Source organism: Perognathus longimembris, chromosome 1 (assembly GCF_023159225.1).
Source record: "Perognathus longimembris pacificus isolate PPM17 chromosome 1, ASM2315922v1, whole genome shotgun sequence".
NCBI lineage: Eukaryota > Metazoa > Chordata > Mammalia > Rodentia > Heteromyidae > Perognathus > Perognathus longimembris.
This window is the reverse complement of record NC_063161.1, coordinates 27,437,245-27,458,388: the sequence shown is the minus strand read 5'-3', so window position 1 is coordinate 27,458,388 and position 21,144 is coordinate 27,437,245. Positions and strand designations below refer to the sequence as shown.

The following is a 21,144-nucleotide window of genomic DNA, read 5'->3' as shown; positions in this document are numbered from 1 at the left end:
GTGTTCACTTAGGGACACATCCAGAACCTCCCTAGCTCGCAATGAGCAGTCCAGATTGATCTCCTGGGTGCCTTTTCCTTGTTACTCAGCCCACCTGTTTTCTTGGCCAGTCACTGTGGCACATTTATCAATTAGAGCTGTCTCGTGAAAGCAGAGCTTTGTTAACTGAGGCTGCCAAGAGCCTAGAAACACAAAGCAATGAAACTGATAGAAAGGAGAGGGAGAAAGATTAGTTTTATAAAGAGTGAGAGCATGCCTAAAATGGCAATGTGACAAGGGCTCAGAAAAGATTTCTCAGTGTGGCTCCCTTCAGAGGCAGAGAAGAGCCCTCCCCCATATTTTATTCCTCTAGGGCATCATTAACATGCACTCACAAACATTTTCCACTCCAGCTTTTCCTGTGAAGAGTGAGTCTAAATCCAGGCCACTGCATTGCCTCTGAGTCTTGCTTACCAGGAATGCATTTATCTCCTTTTCCTTTATAGAAACATGCATGGAAGAAGTTGCCTCAGTTCCCCTCTACCCACTCCTCTTTAACCACTAGATGTCAGCAAAACCAGTCAGGCTGAGTGTTTCAACCATGGTTTTTTCCCTGTTCTAACTAAATTGGAGAAAGTCCCCCAGGTACAGATAGTTCCTTCTGCAGTGCTGGTAATATTATCTCATGATCTGGATTCTGGTTATACAACTCAACTCTTAGCAAAACTGAAGCAATACCCTTGCCTGTAAAGAACATTATTTCACTTTTTTTTTTTTTTTTTTTTGCCAGTCCTGCGGCCAGGGCCTGAGCACTGTCCCTGGCTCTTTTTGCTCCAGGCTAGCACTCTACCACTTGATCCACAGCACCACTTCCAGCCTTTTCTGTTTCTGTGGTGCTGAGGAATGGAACCCAGGGCTTCAGGTATATGAGTCAAGTACTCTACCACTAGGCCATATTTCCAGTCCTTCATCCTATTTTTACTCATCTTACATTATAAATTGATCAAAGCCAAACATACCTCCATCCAGAATTGATATGTGTAGTATGATTCATTTGCCTTTCAGATTTATATGCGGCTAGAGGTAAAATTGTCTTCAAAATCTCCTCCCTCCTTTAAGAGAGATGGGACTACTACAAAAGTTAACATTGCATTTATTTTTTTGACACCTCCCCAACCTAATGGCACCAAAATTTGTGCATATATAAATAATATTTATTTTTTCTCCATCCCTCTCTCTAACTCCCTTTCTTTCTGTCTTCTTTGATCTCTTCTATTCCCTTTCTTTTTCTTCCCTTCTCCTTCATTTTTCCTTTGCTTTTGCCTCTCTCTTCTTCCCTACTTCCTCCCTCTCTTCTTCCCTTCCTTTCTTCCCTTTTACTTTCTTCCTTTCCTTCTTTTCTCCTTTCCTTCATTATCAGAATTTGTATCTCTCCCTTTTCCTCTCCAGTCTGAAGTAATGAACTTTCAAAAAGTAATTTTCATTATTCAATTAATTGTTACATTTTCTTTAATATTATTATAAGCTATACTTCACAGTTAATAGCTGCCTGGAAAGAAAAATACCAAATAATTTTCTATGTTGTCCTTTGTTTAAGTATCACATAAATAATTCATATATTTATTAACACATTCACTTAGTTATGTATTATGTTTTGAAGACAGGTAGAAATTAATAGTGTGGTTTAATTTAAAATATAATTTATATAACTATAATTAACTAAAGAATAGGTTTACTGTGATGTGGTTTACTAAGGCACACCTGAGGAGATGCTAATTTTTCATCATGCAACAAATTATCTAATTCTACTTTGTGTTCTTTTTTTTCTGAAAAGCTTTAAGTTCTTTAAGTTCTATCTTTCCCTTCATTCTTGTCACTGATCATTTTTGCTAACTGAGATTTCATCCATGTTATTTTCATTTAATTCCTTTGTTGTAGAATAGTTGACATCTGGTGGAGACATACTTCCTTTTTAAAAATATTTTATTGGCTTTTCTGTTTGGGGATTTCTGTATTGGCGTGCAGGTTCGGGGTTGGAAGTTTTAAACACTCATGACTTTGCAGCTGAAGATTTCTCAGTGTTGAGGTATAACTGGGTGGTGACAGGATTGTGGCAGGTTTTCTTGTAAATGTCCTGGGGGTGGACTGTATGTAGCTCAGTGGTCAAAGGTTCAGTTACTGTATTCAACATCTGGGTTGATTCTCCTATTCCAGGAGAGGAAGCTTAGAGTTTTCTGTGCTTAGGAATGTGCTATTCTTTTCTGGTCTGTTTTTGCTGGCCTTTTCTTAGCCTCACTTCCTACCATGACTTACTTACTGTTCTCACAGTCTGAAAAATATCTCAGGACCCATTTCCTGCAAGAGCTTTTCTCAACCTGCCACACAACAAGCTCTATATGCGTTTGTGTAGTTCCCCTGGAACTTGGGGGTGAGAGGCAAGCTGACTTTCTTGATAATCAGGCTGCAGGGGTAATCAGGTCTGGGATTTCCCTCTAACTTAGGAGGGGCTAGAAGATGCATTTGTACTTTATTAGACACTTCAAGTGATTGTGGTATGGATTCTGACCAACTAGCCATTAGTGTTCAGAAGGAAAGTGACCTGCAGTGGCCAGGTACGCTCATGGCAACAGAAGTTCCTATCAGCCAAAGTTATCAAGAATCTCAGAGAACTGAAGCCCTGAAAGATTAAAATAAGCTCAACACATATTTGTAATATAGCTTTGATTTGTTTCATTTTATTTATTGCTTGAATCATTTATAACCGATTCTTTTTTGAGAAAAACAGTATGTTACATGTGCCAAAAAAGTCAAGCAATTAAGGGAAAGGCATATAAATGATGATCATGGCACTACATTTTAGCTTTAAGTCACCTCTTCCAGTATACATATATCTTCATATATACCTGTTGTCTTGCTCTGCAGGTCAGTTTCTTCTGGAAGAAGCTCGCCTTATGGAAGCAGCCAAGATGGCAAAAAAGGCTGCTGAGCTGGATAGCACGGAATTTGATGTTGTCTTCAATGCTGCCCACATGCTCAGGTTAGTTCCTGCTATTCTATAAGTTAATATCTTAGCTTTGAGAAAGCATTGGGTTACAGTGACTTCCCTCTCACTATTGCCTTTATACCTCCCTCTATGATGAATCATTGTACAGAATCATGGATAATTAAATACCATATTCATTATCAGTAACCAGTGTGCTGGGATTTGAGCTCTCACAATTCTGAAAAACTTGAGACACCCTACCCATTATTTCCCTTCTCTTAGAAATGTACTTGTCCATATTTTAGCTATGACAAATTGTGCTGTGATGAACATTGATGTGCTGGTGGCTTTAGTGTGTTCTTGTTTGTGGTCTTTTGGCAGCTCAGTAGATGAATGGATCAGGAAAATGTGGTACATATACCCAGTGGAATTTTATACCTCTATCAGAAAGAATGACATTGCCCATTTGTAAGGAAATGGAAGGACTTGGAAAACATTATACTAAGTGAAGTGAGCCAGACCCAAAGAAACATGGACTCTATGGTCTCCCGCATAGAAAATAAGTAGCACAGGTTTAGGCTAGTCATAGCACAGGATCACAAGAGCCTAATAGCTATGCCCTTATGAACGCATAAGATGATGCTAAGTGAAATGAACTCCATGTTATGGAAACAAGTATTATATCACTGTTGTAATTACTTTCAGCATGCCACGTGAAACCATAGCTTCTATTGTTGATGATCCTCTTGTATCCCCTTCCTGTGGTTGTATCCGCACTATCACTGTATCTCATCTGAGTACCCTGGATACTATACATACTGGGATCAGAACTAGGAAAGGGGAAGGGCATATGAAAATCAAGAAACAAAGGATAAAAAGACTAATGACTCCAAAAGCAATACTTGCAAAACCATTTGGTGTAAACCAACTGAATAAACTCATGGGGGGAGAGGGGAGAATGAGGGAGGAGGTAACAAACAGTACAAGAAATGTACACAAGGCCTAACATGTGAAACTGTAACCTCTCTGTACATCACTTTGACAATAAATAGGAAAAAATAAAGAAATGTACTTGTCTTTAAATAAAAAGGAATGTCAGGTGCTAGTAACTCATGCCTGTAATCCTAGCTTCTTAGGAGGCTGAGCTCTGAGAGTTGCAATTCAAAACCAGCCAGAAAGGAAAGTCTAAGACACTTATCTGTTAAAAAAACAACAACAACAAAAAAAACAACTGCTCAGAAAAGCCAGAAGGCCCAGGTCCAGCAAAACAAACAAATAAATCAACAAATAAAGAAATAAAAGAAAAAGAAAAACTATAAAACCAATTCTAGTAACTGTATAATTAAATGCCTCTAAAGCAAGGCATTATTTCAGTGAGTCAACTGTATCTCAATATTTGTGTTTGAAATCAATTATTATTGAATGTGGCATATAGGCACATTGTAATGTATTTGATAGGAGGAGTTCATATATAAATATGCATAAGATCTGTGAAATACTCAAAACAACTCTATATTAAGACACTATTGCTGTGCCTCAATGCCCTTTTTTAATACCATTAGTGCTTCTATTTTCAGAAGGTTTACTAGAAAGCTAATTATCAAAGCAAAATTAAAATAAATAAATGAGTAAAATATTAGGTCAACTATGTATGATATGAATGTAAAAACAGAGAATCAGTGGTATGTGGTATTGTAGGTTAAAGAAGAATATTATAAAGAAATTAAAATGGTCATGCCTATAATCCTAGCTACTCAGGAGGCTGAAGTCTGAAGATCATAGTTTCCTGGCCGGAAAGTCTTATCTCTCACTAACCAGAAAAAAGCCAGAAGTGTAGTTGTGGATCACGTGGTAGCATGCTTGCTTGTTTGGGGATATACGCAGGCTTTGGGTTTAAGCCCCGGGACCCACATATAAAAATAAATAAAATAAAACAACAAATTAATTCATAAATTTCAAAAGGCATTATTTCTCAGCAATGTGTATGCCCCTTCTCTCATACTTTCCTGCCTAAGAACACATTAATGTTCATTAGATCGCGGATTATAATACCTTCCAATAGTCCAGTACACCGCCCACATGTCGTTTATATAGTCCACTGCTCTGATGGTGTTCTCCATTTTTACTGGAATCCCTGTGTTTGTGTACAATTCCGTGTTCTGTAATTTTACCACCTGTGCAGTTTTGTGTGTTTATTATCAGAGTGAAAAAACACTGCAGTTCCAACCTGGCGAGTATCCCTCATGTTGTCCTTTCCAAACTCATGGCTCCAGCAGACAGGACTGGAACTAAAATGTATAGATTATGTCAGTTTATGCTTTGTGACTCTTAATAGATCTGCAGTGTAGTTGTCGTTCCTGTGGCTTTTTATTAGTTTATTTTTTAAATAAGGAATCAGAAGCCTGGAGCAGGGAGCAAGCACACAGAGGTTTCACCTGATTGCCTACTCTCTTCAATAATATTCAGCAGTCCTAAAAGTTTGGTTTAAGATGAAGCTAACAAAGCTGACAACAAATTTTAATCAGACATTGACCACTGGTATGTTTATAAAATAAACTATAGTCACTTTACAGGAACCTTCAATACAGGCTAAGTTTTAAAAGACATCCTCATTTGCATGACAAGGTTATGTGCTATAGCTATGAAGAGGGCTTTTGTTCTTCATCAATACAGCACTAGGCTTTTAGTCACAAAAAGCCATTTGTAAGGATGGGAAAGCACATTTCTATAGACTAATTCATCTTATTCATAATAAACATTTTCATCAACAAATCAATTTGCTACCTATTAAATCAGTATCTAGAATTCAAGGTCTACCAGTGGAAACTCATTAAAAGAACCATTACAGAACAAAACCAAAAAAGGTTCTTGTTAAATAGATCATTTCTATGTTTTTCATGGTTACTATAGTGTTAGAAATCACTGGAAAGTTTTTGTTACAGGTTGGTAATGTGGAAATCTCTAAGAATTGTTTTTTAGAACCTCTGTCTAGCTTTCTGTACTCTGCATTCCTCATTAAGTTACAGTCACTCAACACCCTCTTGTATTAACTACAAGTGTGACTATAGCAGCCTGATGATATCTCACTCAGCTTGCTGATGGTCCACATGAATGATTTTTTGTACGTTTCCTTATTTTCAGCTCTTTCAAATTCAAGTATTTCTTGAGGGCTTCCTATGAAAGCTGAATACCAGTCTCTTCACTTATTAGTCAAGAACATTCAGGGCTCTGTTTCCTGAAAAGAGGAAGAAAGGTTTTTCAGATTTCTATTGAATACAGCTTTGTCAAAAATAGCCATAAAATTTTTTCTCATATAATGTTACATATAAAGTTTCCCCGGGGAAATTCCAAAGGCCTCAATTAATTTTGACATTAAATCTTCTCTCAAGAGCTCTGTTCTTTTGAAAGATTTCTTTTAAGGGGGAAAATCTGTAAAAACTGGGTGACTCTTTCAGTATGAAGAAAGAGGTGAGAGTCTCATGCTTGTGACTTGTCCAGCTGCATTGATTTACCTACTATCCCAAATCAGTAATTTAGGAAAAGATGATACTTTCAAGATATGGTTCCATAATACAGATTGAACGTCCTTTACTTGGCTAATTCCTAATGAAATGACCAAAAGAATCTATGACCAAGAAATGAGCTGCTAATTCCAAGGTTTTATTTTGTTGCTTTTTTGTTTGTTTTGAAGTCATTTAATTTAAAAGAGACTAGATTAGAGGAAATTAGGGCCTAACTCTAGCTATGGAAGAGCAGTTTTACTGGGACCATTGGGAGGCTAAAATTTTAAGACGTTTTAAATGGGACCATTTCAACTTTCCAGTAATACATCAAGATCTTCCTTTGTAGAAAAGGCAAATACAAAGGTTTAAGATTATATAATTTAAAATTTGCATTTCAGATAAAAATGACAAATCAGAGGTACTAAATAAGGTATTTCTGGTGGAGCAGATTGACATTTAAAAAACAAACAAGTAAAGAACTCCTTACAATATGTTTAATTTCTGTTTAAGATGGTTAATAGCAACCCAAGGTGGTGAAGAAATGGTATTAATTTTGTTTACCACGCATGTTTAACTGTTCAGTTTGGGGAAACACAGTAGTATTGCCCTTTCTTGAATTTTTTAACTTGAGGACTTGCTTGCTTCTTCTTTGGGTCATTGAATAGATATAAATATGGCATATGCCATGTTTGAAACTAAATTATAAGTCTAAGTGTTCTTTCCCTGATCTGAAGCAGAGACTGAGGAAACAGAGATCATTTCATAAATAAAGGAAGACAGATCTCTCTTTTCATTTACATTGGAGCAAGAAGTAAGATATTTTTGATTGAACAAGATTCATAATGTGCTTGTTAACCTCAATATAACTGAGCATGTCCTGAAACTAAAATTAGTTGTTGGATGGAGAAATATAAAAATGACACCTGTAACTCTAATAGAGGCAGTATGTAATATGATATATGTCACATGTATATCCCATGATACATATCACATAGTGTAACTATGTACATAATAAAGTGCTTTGTATGTCATTTAGTATAAACAAGAAGTTATATTTGTTTAATAGAGATGCTAATAAAAGAAGTTTCTTGGGAATGGAGCTGTTACTCAAAATGCAAAGAGCACTAGCAGTGAGCACAAAAAACTCAAGGATAGCACCCAGGTCCTGAGTTCAAATCACAGGACTAGCACAAGAGAAATTTCTTTTTTTGCTTATGATGGTACTGAAGTTTGAGCTCAGAGCCTCATTTTTGCTAACAGACAGTCGCTATACCACTGCATACAGTTGGTTTCAGTGGTATGCAAACATTTTTTTTTAACCGAGATGGCCTCAAATCAATGTCTGCTTCCCAAGTAGCTAGGATTGCAGGCAGGGGCCAGTGTGTCCATCTCTGGATTCCATTATTCAGAAGACATATGATGAGTGGACTTCAGTTTTGTGTTGGAAGAGAGTTAAAGATGAAAGGATTGTGGCCTTCTACTTTGCATGTGACTATATAGAGTCCAGTGTGACTAATTACAAATGTGTTTTCAGGGAGGGTGCTGATAGATGTTGAGTGGTCTCACATAATCAATGTGGACCATGCATACTACCAGTGACTATGATTTAGAGAAAACTTAAAAAAGTACTACATTCTCCAGATAAGACCAATTTTTTTAAAGAAGAGATTGGTTGTCATCAACAAAATGTATCAAAGGAATTTAGAGTGTTACAAATCAGTAGAGTCAGATCCAAGCATTTGTGAAATGAAACCACTGAATCAATTATTTGGTTAGAAACCTTTTATTTGAAGGGGTTACTCATTTTGCTTCTTCATTCCAGAACTGGAAGATGGAGAGAAAACATGAATGTTTCATACCTGAGAGGAAGTCAAAGGGCAGGATTAACTAATCTTACCTTATTTGGAGGATCTGTGGGAAGAGTTTTGGGTGTTGTTTATAATTCACTTCCTATGTCAGGACTAAAAATGGCATGATTCAAGTAACTTCTGTCTTTTTGGCATTATATTTTGCATTTTACTTCTGTTACCCTCAGCTATACTGCACTTTGATGAAGGAGACATTGGTATTCCTGATTTTTAGGTAAGAACATGAGGCTTATTATAGTCAGTAAAACTGGGATTGAAAGTGATGCATTCTGGCCAACTTAGGTACTGTTTTCTCTGTGTCACATTGGCTCCCTCTGTCTTTATGATGGTGGGAGTACCCAGAAACTATGATTCTTCAATCTTTTCAAGGAAAAAGATTTCATAGAAAATAAAAATAGTTTCTCAGTTGAATAAATCATTAATAGTAAGACTTATATAATATTATTAGATCATTCTTTTATGGTGAATTTTAGTAAATAGATTTGTAATCCCTAGTCATTCGAGAAACAACTCAGAGATTGTTCCCACAAAGGGATATTGCATTTTTAGGTATGTCATTGTGGTAAGGAGTATTTTGTGGGCCACAGAGTTGAGAGGGGAGTACATTTTTTTTTTCTTTTCAGGGCATAAGGGCAATCACCGCATCCATGTTAGGAAGGAAAAAAAAACCTACCATATTACCCAGTTTCCATTGCTTTTCTGATTTTTAGAAAACATTGAATATATCAGGCACAATCATTATCTTTCAATTTGTATGCTCAAGTAACACACTGTTTTGTAATTGTATGTTGCATAAACAGAATTTAGAAATATTAGCTTCTTTATAAATCCGACTAGATGTAACATAAAATTTAAATGCTTGAAGCAGAGTGCCTTCTAAAGGTAAAACTGTGTGTGTGTCTTGAAGACACACAGACAGACATACACACAAATACACAGCACACGCGCGTATGTGCTCATGCACGCGCACACGCGCACACACACACACCCCTACATATGCTTTTCAGTATTCCTGCGTTCTGAATCCATGCATGCAGACAACAGAAGATCAAAACTATTGAGGGGGGTGAGAGGAAGTGTTTGTGTTGAATATGTACAGAGTTTTAATGATCATTATCCCCTAAATGGTGTAGCTTAACAGGTTTTTAAAGAATTTCTGATGCTTGGATATACAAGTAACCTAAATATGATATAACTTATACAGAGGATATGCATAGGTTGTGTGTGTGTGTGTGTGTATGTTTGTATACACGTGTGTGTATAACGTGAATATCAGCAGATTTCTGTATCTGGAAGGGAAACGATGTTCTGGAAACATTCCTGCTAGGACAGCTAGGAACAACTGAATCCCTGGGGCCCTCTAGGCTATAGATTTTGTCTTTTAACATTTTTAAATAACCAAGAAACCACTGAAGAGTCACTGGATTTTTCCAATTACAAACTCTATTTTACTGCCAAATTTTGCTCCGGAGATCTTATTTCAACCACATCATAATGGATTGTTAGGTTGTTAAGTAAAGTGAGTGACAGAAAAGGTGTGTTCGAACCCAATGGCTCTTCAAGGTTAATATGTGAGCAAATCAGCTGGAAACTTTGGCAAAACACACATTTTAACTTAGTGTATATGAGTTGTATTTGAAGTTGTGCAGTTGTAATTTGTGAAGGTGATATGTATGATGCTAACTTTCAGCCCCCCCGCCACTATATACCAACTTTATTCTGTCTCTTCTCTTTTTATCCCTTTCCTCTCCCTGAAATGACAGAGCTTGCACTTAAAGTGATGATTTACTGTGTATGAATATAACAGGTAGCATTGCTAACACATTTCCTCCCTTTTTCTTCCAATATTTAACTTTCTCTTGTCTCTCTAGATAAAGGCTTAATAATTGTCCCTAACAGCCCCTCAAATGTTTGAAGCAATGAAAGAAAAGTATGGGCTTAAGCTCACAAATTCCTGATTTATAGGAAATCTTTGATTCAGCGGAACCTTTCCTAAAATCATATCATCAGCATTCTCTCTCATCATTACATATTTGTTTATAACAACATTTCCCCATCACTTCTCCAGAAGTTGCTTTTATAAATGAGACAAATATCTATCATTCTTGAAGCCATTTTTTGATATTTCATCCAAGATGCTTTCATCTAAGAAGGTCTAAAATTGGTAACAATCTGTTATATGAGCACCATTGTGAGAGCCTTTTCCATTCCATTGTTTTTATATATGTGTGATATTCCTATTTTTCTATGTTAAAACTGTCCATATATTTTGACAATATTTATTTCATTCTGTTCCTACTCCTACTCTACTAATGACCAAATAGAATCACTGTTTAGTGTTGCTTTGAGCAACTTAAAGATGAGCATTAACCAAGTAGCTGGAAGGAATTCAGGAAAATCAGCTGCTTTCTACGTTTGTGTTACATGAACAAATATTTCTCCTGTTAGGAAATAAACTTATAAGTTGTCCTTAAGAGGAGCTCTTCTAAGAGTCAATTTTTAATTAAAAAATCAACAGTTCACAACTATTAATGGTAACTAGAGAGAACCTTTATTCTATATGATAGTGGAGGTTTTAAAAATATTTTCAAGGACACAATTTTATATTTAGCAGTCTATATGGAAATTTTGCAATCTTTAATTTTACTGTTCTCAACAAATGCATAAGCACATAGTAAATGTGGATGAGTCTTTTAATCAGTTTTGATCTGAGCATTTCCTAGTCATAAAAGTTCTTCACTACTATAGTACATTGTTGGCAGGAATGTAAACTTGTTCAGCCACTCTGGAACGTGGTATAGAGATTCCTCAGAAGGCTAAACATAGAGCTCCCCTACAACCCAGCAGCCCCACTCTTGGGCATCTACCCAAAAGACTTCAAACAAGAACACACTAAAGCCACCAGCACAACAATGTTCATCACAGCACACGTTGTCATTGCTAAAATATGGAACCCACCCACATACCCCTCAGTAGCTGAATGGATCAGGAAAATGTGGTACATATACGCAATGGAATTTTATGCCTCTATCAGAAAGAATGACATTGTCCCATTCCTAAGGAAATGGAAAGACTTGGAAAACATTATACTAAGTGAGCCAAACCCAAAGAAACACGGACTCTATGGTTTCCCTCATAGGGAATAATTAGCACAGGTTTAGGCTAATCACATCAGAGGATCACAAGAGCCTAATAGCTATGCCATTATGAACACATAAGATGATGTTAAGTGAAATGAACTCCATGTTTTGGAAACGAGTGTTATATCACTGTTGTAATTACTTTCAACATGCCACATGAAACCATAGCTTCTATTGTTGATGATCCTCTTGTATCCCCTGCCTGTGGTTGTCCCTGCACTATCACTGTATCTTATCTGAGTATTCTGGATACTGTATATGTTGGTATTAGAACTAGGGAAGGGAAAGGGCATATCAAAATCGAGAGACAGGGGCTGGGGATATAGCCTAGTGGCAAGAGTGCCTGCCTCGGATACACGAGGCCCTAGGTTCGATTCCCCAGCACCACATATACAGAAAACGGCCAGAAGCGGCACTGTGGCTCAAGTGGCAGAGTGCTAGCCTTGAGCGGGAAGAAGCCAGGGACAGTGCTCAGGCCCTGAGTCCAAGGCCCAGGACTGGCCAAAAAAAAAAAAAAAAAAAAAAAAAAAATCGAGAGACAAAGGATAAAAAAAATGACTCTGAAACCAATAGTTACAAAGCCATTTGATGTAAACCAACTGAACAACTCATGGGGGAAGAGGGCAAGGGAGAGGGGGTGAAATGAGGGAGTAGGAGGTATCAAATTGTACAAGAAATGTGCCCACTGCCTTACATATGAAACTGTAACACCTCTGTACATCACTTTGACAATAAATAAGTAATTATTCAGAAAAAAAATATTTTCCAAAAAAGAAAAAGTTCTTCCCTCATGGGATTGTCATGAAAAATTAATATTTGTATGGATACAATAAATGATTGCCAATATTTTTATCCATCTTTTATATTACACTAATGGGTCATAAACCCATTCCAACATGTATTTTTCAATTATAAAGTAACACTAGAGAGAAAATTTCCAGATATGAAATATATATGCATATTATACTAACAGATATAAATATTATGGCTTTATGTAAAAAATGGAATTCTGAGGTATGCAAATGATGGAAGTGATGACTTTGTTAATGATTATGTGTTTCTGGTTTGCAACTAAATTTTCCCTATCAGCAGAAACAAATGGATGCAAAGACTTTGAAACGCCATCATCCCAGTCCATTTGTTCACTGGGGATTCAAGGTTTCCTTCACAGTCTAGTTCACACATAGCATTCTGGCTTCTTTTTGCCCCCTTATCTTTCGGCTTCCTGAGTGTCAAAGATAAGTGTGAAGAGGGGGAGTGCACATCATATATGAGGGTTGAGAGTTGGTGAGGAGAACGAGACCTGTCTGACTTGCCAGTTCATGTCTGTTGGTCGAATTCTGGTCATATCTTTTTTTCTTTTTTTTTTGTTATTTTATTTTATTTTATTTTTCAAATTTTTATTATCAAACTGATGTACAGAGAGGTTACAGTTTCATATTTTAGGCATTGGGTACATTTCTTGTACTGTTTGTTACCTTGTCCCTCATACCCCCCTCCCTCCTCCCCCTTTCCCTCCCCCCCCCAGGTGTTCAGTTCATTTTCACCAAACGGTTTTGCAAGTATTGCTTTTGTAGTTGTTTGTCTTTTTTTTACCCTGTGTCTCTCAAATTTGGTATTCCCTTTCAATTTCCTACTTCTAATACCAGTATACACGGTTTCCAATATACTCAGATAAGATTACAGAGATAGCGCAGGTATAACCACTGGAAGGTGATACAAGAACCTCATCAATAATAGAAGCTACAGATACAGATGGGATGTTGAAAGTAGTTACAACTGTGATATAACAATCGTTTCCATAACATGGAGTTCATTTCACTTAGCATCATCTTATGTGTTCATAAGGGTATATCTATTGGGCTCTTGTGATGCTCTGCTATGACTTGCCTAAACCTGTACTAATTCTTCCCAATAAGGGAGACCATAGAGTCCATGTTTCTTTGGGTCTGGCTCACTTCACTTAGTATAATTTTTTCCAAGTCCTTCCATTTCCTTACAAATTGGGCAATGTCATTCTTTCTGATAGAGGCATAAAATTCCATTGTGTATATGTACCACATTTTCCTGATCCATTCGTCTACTGAGGGGCATCTGGGTGGGTTCCAGATTCTAGCTATGACAAATAGCGCTGCAATGAACATTGTTGTGCTGGTGGCATTACTGTGATTTTGTTTGTGGGCTTTTGGATAGATACCCAAAAGTGGGGCTACTGGGTCACAGGGGAGTTCTATATTTAGCCTTCTGAGGAATCTCCCTACTGCTTGCCAGAGTGGCTGAACCAGTTTACATTCCCACCAATAATGAAGTAGGGTTCCCTTTTGGCCACATCCCCTCCAACAATTGTTATTGTTGGTTTTCTTGATATATGACATTCTTATTGGGGTGAGATGGAATCTCAATGTTGTTTTGATTTGCATTTCTTTTATTGCCAGTGATGTAGAGCAGTTTTTCATATGTCTCTTGGCCATTCTCATTTCCTCATCAGAGAAGTCTTTTGTAAGGCTAATGGTTCTTTGCGGTTAATGGCAATATTGCCAAAGGCTATCTACAAATTCAATGCAATACCCATTAATATCCCAACACCATTTTTTTAATGAAATAGAGGAAGCAATCCAGAAATTCATATGGAACAATAAAAGACCTAGAATAGCAAAAACAATCCTAAGCAGAAAGAACAGTGCTGGAGGAATTACAGTACCCAACTTCAAGCTGTATTATAAAGCTATAGTAATAAAAACAGCTTGGTATTGGCACCGGAACAGGCCTGAAGACCAATGGAACAGAATTGAAGACCCGGGAATGAACCCACAGAACTACGCCTACTTAATTTTTGATAAAGTAGCTAAAACAATAGTCTGGAAGAAAGATAGCCTCTTTAACAAATGGTGCTGGCAAAACTGGCTCAACACATGCAACAAACTAAAACTAGACCCTATATATCACCCTGCACCAAAATCAATTCCAAATGGATTAAAGACCTCGAAATCAAAACAGACACCCTGAAAACTAAAGGAAGGAGTAGGCGAAACACTTGGGCTCCTTGGCGCAGGATGGAACTTCCTTAACAATGACCCAGAAAGTCTACAAATCAAAGAAAGGTTGGACAAATGGGACTGCATCAAACTGCAGAGCTTCTGCAAGGCAAAGGACATAGCTCGCAAGATAAACAGAAAGCCCACAGACTGGTAGAAGATCTTTACCGGCCATTCAACGGACAAAGGCCTCATCTCTAAAATATATGCAGAACTAAAAAAATTACCTTCTTTCAATATCTTTATTTTCTCGATAAGTGACTTAATGTTAACCCAGAAGAGGGGGAAGTTTTACCCATCTGCACCTCGTGTAGTATCCTGATATGAGTGAATTTTTCTTTCTCAACATTTCTTTCCTCACTTTGTAAATTGTTCTGTGGTCAAAACACAAAGTTGTCTACATATAGGCTGGGTAATCTACCCAAACTAATTGGACCCCCTTCACCTGCCCAAGTCTTCATTTTGCATATGTGGAAGTCTTGTGACTCCTGTCTATATCACATATTGATCTCTTGAAAATGAGAGATTGCAGGAAGAAAGTATCTTGTCCCATTGTTTTTTCTTTAAAATTCTGTTGTGTCTTTAACAAAGAAAATTCTCTTTATCTTTAAAATGTGAATAATAATGGCAAGTGCATCATAGTTATTGTAAATAGTAAATAAATTACCTGAGAAAGAATTTATAAAATTCTTTGTACAAGAAAGAACTCGGGATGGGAATGTGGCTTAGTGGTAGAGTGCTTGCCTAGTATGCATGAAGCCCTGGGTTCTGTTCCTCAGTACCACACATAGAAAAAGCTGGAAGTGGTGCTGTGGGTCACGAGGGGCAGGGGTGGTGGTGGAATGCTAGCCTTGAGCACAGAGGCCTAGTGACAGCATCCAGGGCCTGAATTCAAGCCCAGGACCAGTACAAAAAAAAAAAGAATTACTCAGAACATAACTCTGTACACGTGCAAAGGACATGTATATTATCTGCTGGCTTAAACAGATATATTCTAATGTAAGGACATGAATTCTTCAGTAAATCCTTCATAATCTCATGTTAGTGGTACTTACAATGTTTAATAGAATTATCCACACAACTAGCAAAAATAGCTAGTTTCTTCATTTTTCAAATCTTAATTAGTGATTCAGTAACATAAGCAATTAAAATTTGGTAAAGTATTCCCAGACTTTTCTAGAATCAGGGAGGGTGAAATATCCCTTACAGCAGAAAATGAACATTGGTGTGTTCCTCTTGAGGTTTCTTTCCTGTCCAGAGAATTGTAAACATTCTATGCAGGGCTGTGAGGCTTTCCCAGCAGTGTTCTAAATACTGTCAAAAGAACCTTCTAGTCAAGAAAAACAATCAGTTACAGAAACAAAGTTCTGTACTGAAAATTCCCTTTCATGATTATGACAAAAGAAATACTACTCTTCTTTTTTTTTTTTCATTTCCTTATCATCACTTCTGTCTCTAGCTTTGGAAATTAAGTCTTTTGAACTAAATATTTCCTTTGGGCATTAAAACACTCAAACATATGGTGTCTTCAAAACTAATAACCGTTTTTGAGAGTTGGAAACCTTTTTGAAATTGAGGTGCTACTTAAAGGCATTTTATGTAATGGATTCCCCAGTTTCCTTTTAGATCCTTATCAACTTTATGAATTGAATGTCCGTAAAGATGAATATTAATAATAGCTCTCCTTTCCATGCTAGGGATCTATTGGTTGGTCTTGCTTCAAAGTAGCTTGCTTCTTTGTAACATTGAGTGACTCTAATTTCCTACCTCCCTGTCTTTCATTTTCCTCTGGAGAAAACCCTTCCAGGGCACGAGCTAATGAATTCTCATCCAGATTGCCAAGTGAATCTGAAGCAAAGCAATTCTATAATTTGGTAGAGAGAACCTTCATTAAATGCCCTAGTGAGGAAAATTTTACTGTTTCATACCAGACAAAAGTACTTTTCTTGACATATTGAAATTGAACTTTAACATTTATGAGAATATAAATTGCAGCAGCACATTGTAATATGCCATGGGTCCAGTAGAGCCCTAGGTCAAGGGTTTTTACTTTCTTTATAACCTCCATTAAAAATAGCAATGATTCTTACTATTTTTTCTTTAAAAATTAGAAAAATATGTTCTGTTCTCTAGAGACACCTTATCTTCATTTATTCCTATAATTTATATAGTTGCATGGAGTATGTCTTTATGGGTTTTATTTGGCTTCACCAAAGTGCAAATTCAATTTTATACATATGGCTTGTTAGTCTTCTCTTTTAAAATGTAAATGTGGCTTTCTAGTTGAAATAGATTATTCTGGATGTCTCTGTTACTTTCTTGTCTCCAAAGCTTGCTAACATCACAACTTCAAAAGAGGCTTATTCCATTTTAAAGGCCCCTCAGCCATTAACTATGATTATCATATCACACTTACACATACATATCTTAAACTGAATTAGAAACTTCTTTGTAGCATTTCCTCTTTACCCCTCAGATACTGTCACTAGATTCCAGATGAACTTCCAAGAGCTTTATATCTGTTATCTGTTTTCTGTGAGGGTCTTCTGAAGCAGAATGAATAAAAAAAACATGGTATTTTGAAAAGTAATTGACTAGGATTCTTCAGCATCCTGACAAATGTCAGGATTCTTCTGTTAACACATTGGATGAAGCTAGTCTTCATGATGAAGTGCAATAATGGGCAGCACATAAATGTACCTGTAAAATTCAGTGTACAATCTTAGTTACCTAAGCCAAGTGCACCACTTCTGAGGTTTAGCTCTAAGCAATAAAACATACTGTGTGTTTGAAGCCATTAGGAACTACAGAATTCACTATCAGCTAAAAAACACGAATCATTAGAAAACATAGAACCCTAATGGTTGAGAAGTGACCTTGCTACTACAATTATTTACAGGAAAATTCTGTAATTCTGGACTACAGAACCCCATTGCTTCCATCATTGTTAGTGAAATATATATATATATACATAGAAATACATATGAATATTAATATAGCCTGTTGATTACATACAATAGAAAGACCCCCTTGAAATCAGAAAGAGAATGACTTTCTAGATCACAAAGAATTTTTAAAATCCTAAAAACACTCCCAGTTTAACTAAGTAGCACAATAAATATCTACTTTTATAAGCAACTTTTAAAAACTATGAAGTTTTGACATAGTTGGTTTAACTTAAAGAGGAGAATAACATTCTAATTGCTAATATGTAAATTAAAATATTCATACCTACTGAATAGGATTATGCTGAGATACTATTAATAATTCTTTTTTTCATTCCTATATTCTCAAAATGATGTACAGAGATGTTACAGCTTCATACTTAAGGCAGTTAGGCAGTTAGTATATTTCTTATCCAAGCTAATGCATTGGTAACAGCCACACTGTATTCTATATGTGCAATATATTGTTTGATTGATATGCTGGTTATTTATTTAAGGTTAATATCTTGCTGTATAATGATTTTGTTTGTCTATTTGCAAATTTAAAATAAATAACATGGATTTGTTTTCCTTTAACAGACAGGCTAGTCTCAATGAAGCAGCTGAGCAGTATTATGACTTGGCAGCCAGACTGAGGCCTAATGTAAGTACCTTCTTAACAAGAAGTATTGTTCAGAAGAGAAAACTCCATGGATCTAATATTTAGGATATAGACTCATCATGATAGTTTTTTTGTTTTCAATTTCTTCTTAATCTGATTTTGAATAACCACTACAGAATGGGTATAAAACATAAAATCCACTCTTTTTTTTCTTTTCTCAGAGAAAAAGTTCCATTTGCTAGCCTGTGTTAAACACCATAAGCTTTTATCAGTGGAATATATGTTTTTGTATTACTAAATACTCTGGGTTTGGATGAATGTTAAGAATAGTTCCTTGAAAGCTAGTCTTTGTTGTATTTTCATTTTCACTTGATCTACTTGCCTCCTTCCTCCTCTTCAAACCCCTTGCTAGTAACTGATTTTCAATTTGATCAATAATATTTGGTTACAAGTTTCCCCTGGGTGGTCACACTTCCAAAAAATAAGATGAAAGATGAACACACACACACACACACACACACACACACACACACAAACACACATATTAGATCATTACCATGGAAATAAAATACTTATGAGAAAGTAAGAACTGGTTTTGTAGCAATGTTCTGAGCACCACTGTATTTCATTGCATTTAATTTATTCTCATATACATTCTGTAATGCTCTCCAACACAAAACCCTCTCACTTGCTCACCAGATCTATGCTATATGTTGAGAAATGTGATTTTGAAACAGCAATGAATGTTCAAATGAGAAGTGAGTACAAACTATGCAATCAGTCTTGTTCTTTTATAGTACCTCATCTATTGGACAGGCATCTCTCATGCTTTTTGACAGGATACAGGGATCACATACCCTCAGAAAAAACAAACAAACAAATTCAGCACAGTCAACTACTTGAAACAGTCTGGCAATTCCCACAGAGATATATGAAGTCTCTGGGAACACAGAAGTGGAGATGAATGTTCCCTGAAATGATCTACATGGGAAATAGCTTTTTTTTATTTCCATAAAATTTATTACAGTAAACTTAGCTGTAAATCTAAACACTCCCCAATTTTATTTGTAAGGAAGAAGTAATATAATGTGAATGTAATAGATATGGTGTTCTCCCTTTGACAAAACAGATTAACATCACTGCAAGTATACAAATTTAAGTTTTACATGACAAAAAAGCTTCAAAAATGAAGACTGGAAGAAACAGGGAAAGCTATTTTTATGATCAATTGTGTATAAATATGATTCATAGCAAAAAATGTTTTATGGGGTAATAAATTAGGATGAACTTAAAGCTTGCTTTCCCAAGTTCTCCTCTTTCTCCTTGTTGTCAGAGATAAAGATGTTAATGAGGAAGATCTTAGGGTCAGCCTCAGAGGAGACAGGAAGAAGAAAGTTACAGAATGATCATTCCACCTCTCTGATGTTCTCAATTTCCTGTAGCTAAAATTCTCAGCATTCTTAGGTATCATATATTACAATAACTCTTCGGAGCACATTAGTGTTAGCTATGTGTCAAGAATTGGTGAGCTATTTTCAACAGAAGAAAATAATAACTACCATGATGAAGGCAATGACCACTAAAATATTATTGAATACTTACTATGTATCTCAAACTTCAGATGTATGTCTTATCCATCCCCCACAACTCAATGTTTTTTATGATCCTCATTTTAATAAGTTTAGAGAAGTTAATAAGTCACCCACAACATAACTGTCACAACAATATGAAGTCACATTGTCGGCTTGGCTACCGTGTGCATAACAGAAAGCTTGATGGAAAAAGATGTGACCATGGCATAAAAAGGAAATACAAGCCAGGAATGTGAGAAACCAAAATAATGTGTCTGTTCTTGTATCTTCTTTGAAATATTTACTAAGTACCAGACACTAGAAATGCAACAGTGAATGAAATGGTTATGAATGTCTGTTAGGAGTTTATAATTTGGTCTTAATTGAGAGAACTTAAGCAAATAAATAGTGCCTTTTATTCCAGTGGTGAATGATTTGGAGAAAAATGAAGCAAAGTAAAAAGATTAAGAAGTGCAGGACATAGAGCTTTTTAAATGCTCAAGTTGTGTGCTTTGTTGCAATATTTCTGATAGAAAAATGGAACTTGATGTCCTAAACTCAATATTGTAATTCCATTGAAGGCGTAGAACAGAGTTTCTGTTTGACTTTCCTTTCTGATCCAATCATATTGATTAATGTTGTAAATATACATAATACATGACAATTAAGTTTAACCTTTGTTCATTGAGTATGGGTTACTTTGGCGTCACTTTAATGTTTGTTATGTGATTAAATGAATGTCTTCAGCTCAGTATAATGGATTAATAAGAAAATAGCTATGTGCCTTACTCTGAAAATTAAAAAGGCATGCAGGCACCACAGGGTGCAGCCTGACTTATGAGGTTGTTTATTTTGAATGACAAACCAAATCATAAAATCAATGTTTAATCTCCAATCCTAAGCTATTTTCTTTTGCTTGGATCCCAAAATTTTTCCTCATAGATATCTTCTAGATTACATTCAAAAAGGCATTATTTAAATGATACTTTCCCTATCTGACAACAAGAAGTATCTTATGGAGTTGGATGGACTAAAAGTTCAAATTTAACAATCAGTGAGTAATGTTATAATCAGTGGATCTACAGATCTGTTATTAATCAATCTGTTTTGTATTTTTAAAAATTTTCAGTTTATAATGTAGCTAAGTAAGGTATTAGTAAGGGCAAAGTGATAACTTTGTTACATAAAATTAATAAGCCATAGCCATATTTAGATTTTTTTATTATGAAGCAGAGAACCTATTTAAATTACAGACGATCATTTGTTAGGGTTATGCATTTGATCTGAATTAAAACAACCACCTTCAATATATCTCACTGTTCATTCTCTTTTTTTTCTTGAAATCATTCTTTGTTATTTCAATGCCATAACTGAAATTTTAGTCAACTGCTTATATGAGAGCAAAAAGATCTTATTCTTGTTTTTCATAAGACATTTTCTGCTATTGGGCTTAATCCTCCTGTACCTGCTCAGGAGCTGTTTGGGGTGGGCAGAATTCAGATAGTCTTTTTTCACGACT

At 35.9% G+C, this 21,144-nt stretch overlaps 1 protein-coding gene across 2 annotated transcripts in view; it reads left to right on the top strand.

Annotated features, from left to right (window-relative positions):
• Tmtc2 (transmembrane O-mannosyltransferase targeting cadherins 2) overlaps nt 1–21,144 on the top strand; it is a 336,895-nt gene that overhangs the window by 255,122 nt on the left and 60,629 nt on the right. For both annotated transcript variants that reach the window (XM_048358667.1, XM_048358672.1), the window contains exons 10-11: nt 2,902–3,016; nt 18,033–18,096. In XM_048358667.1, the coding sequence (XP_048214624.1) occupies nt 2,902–3,016; nt 18,033–18,096 (179 nt within the window). The remainder of the gene's footprint in view (nt 1–2,901; nt 3,017–18,032; nt 18,097–21,144) is intronic.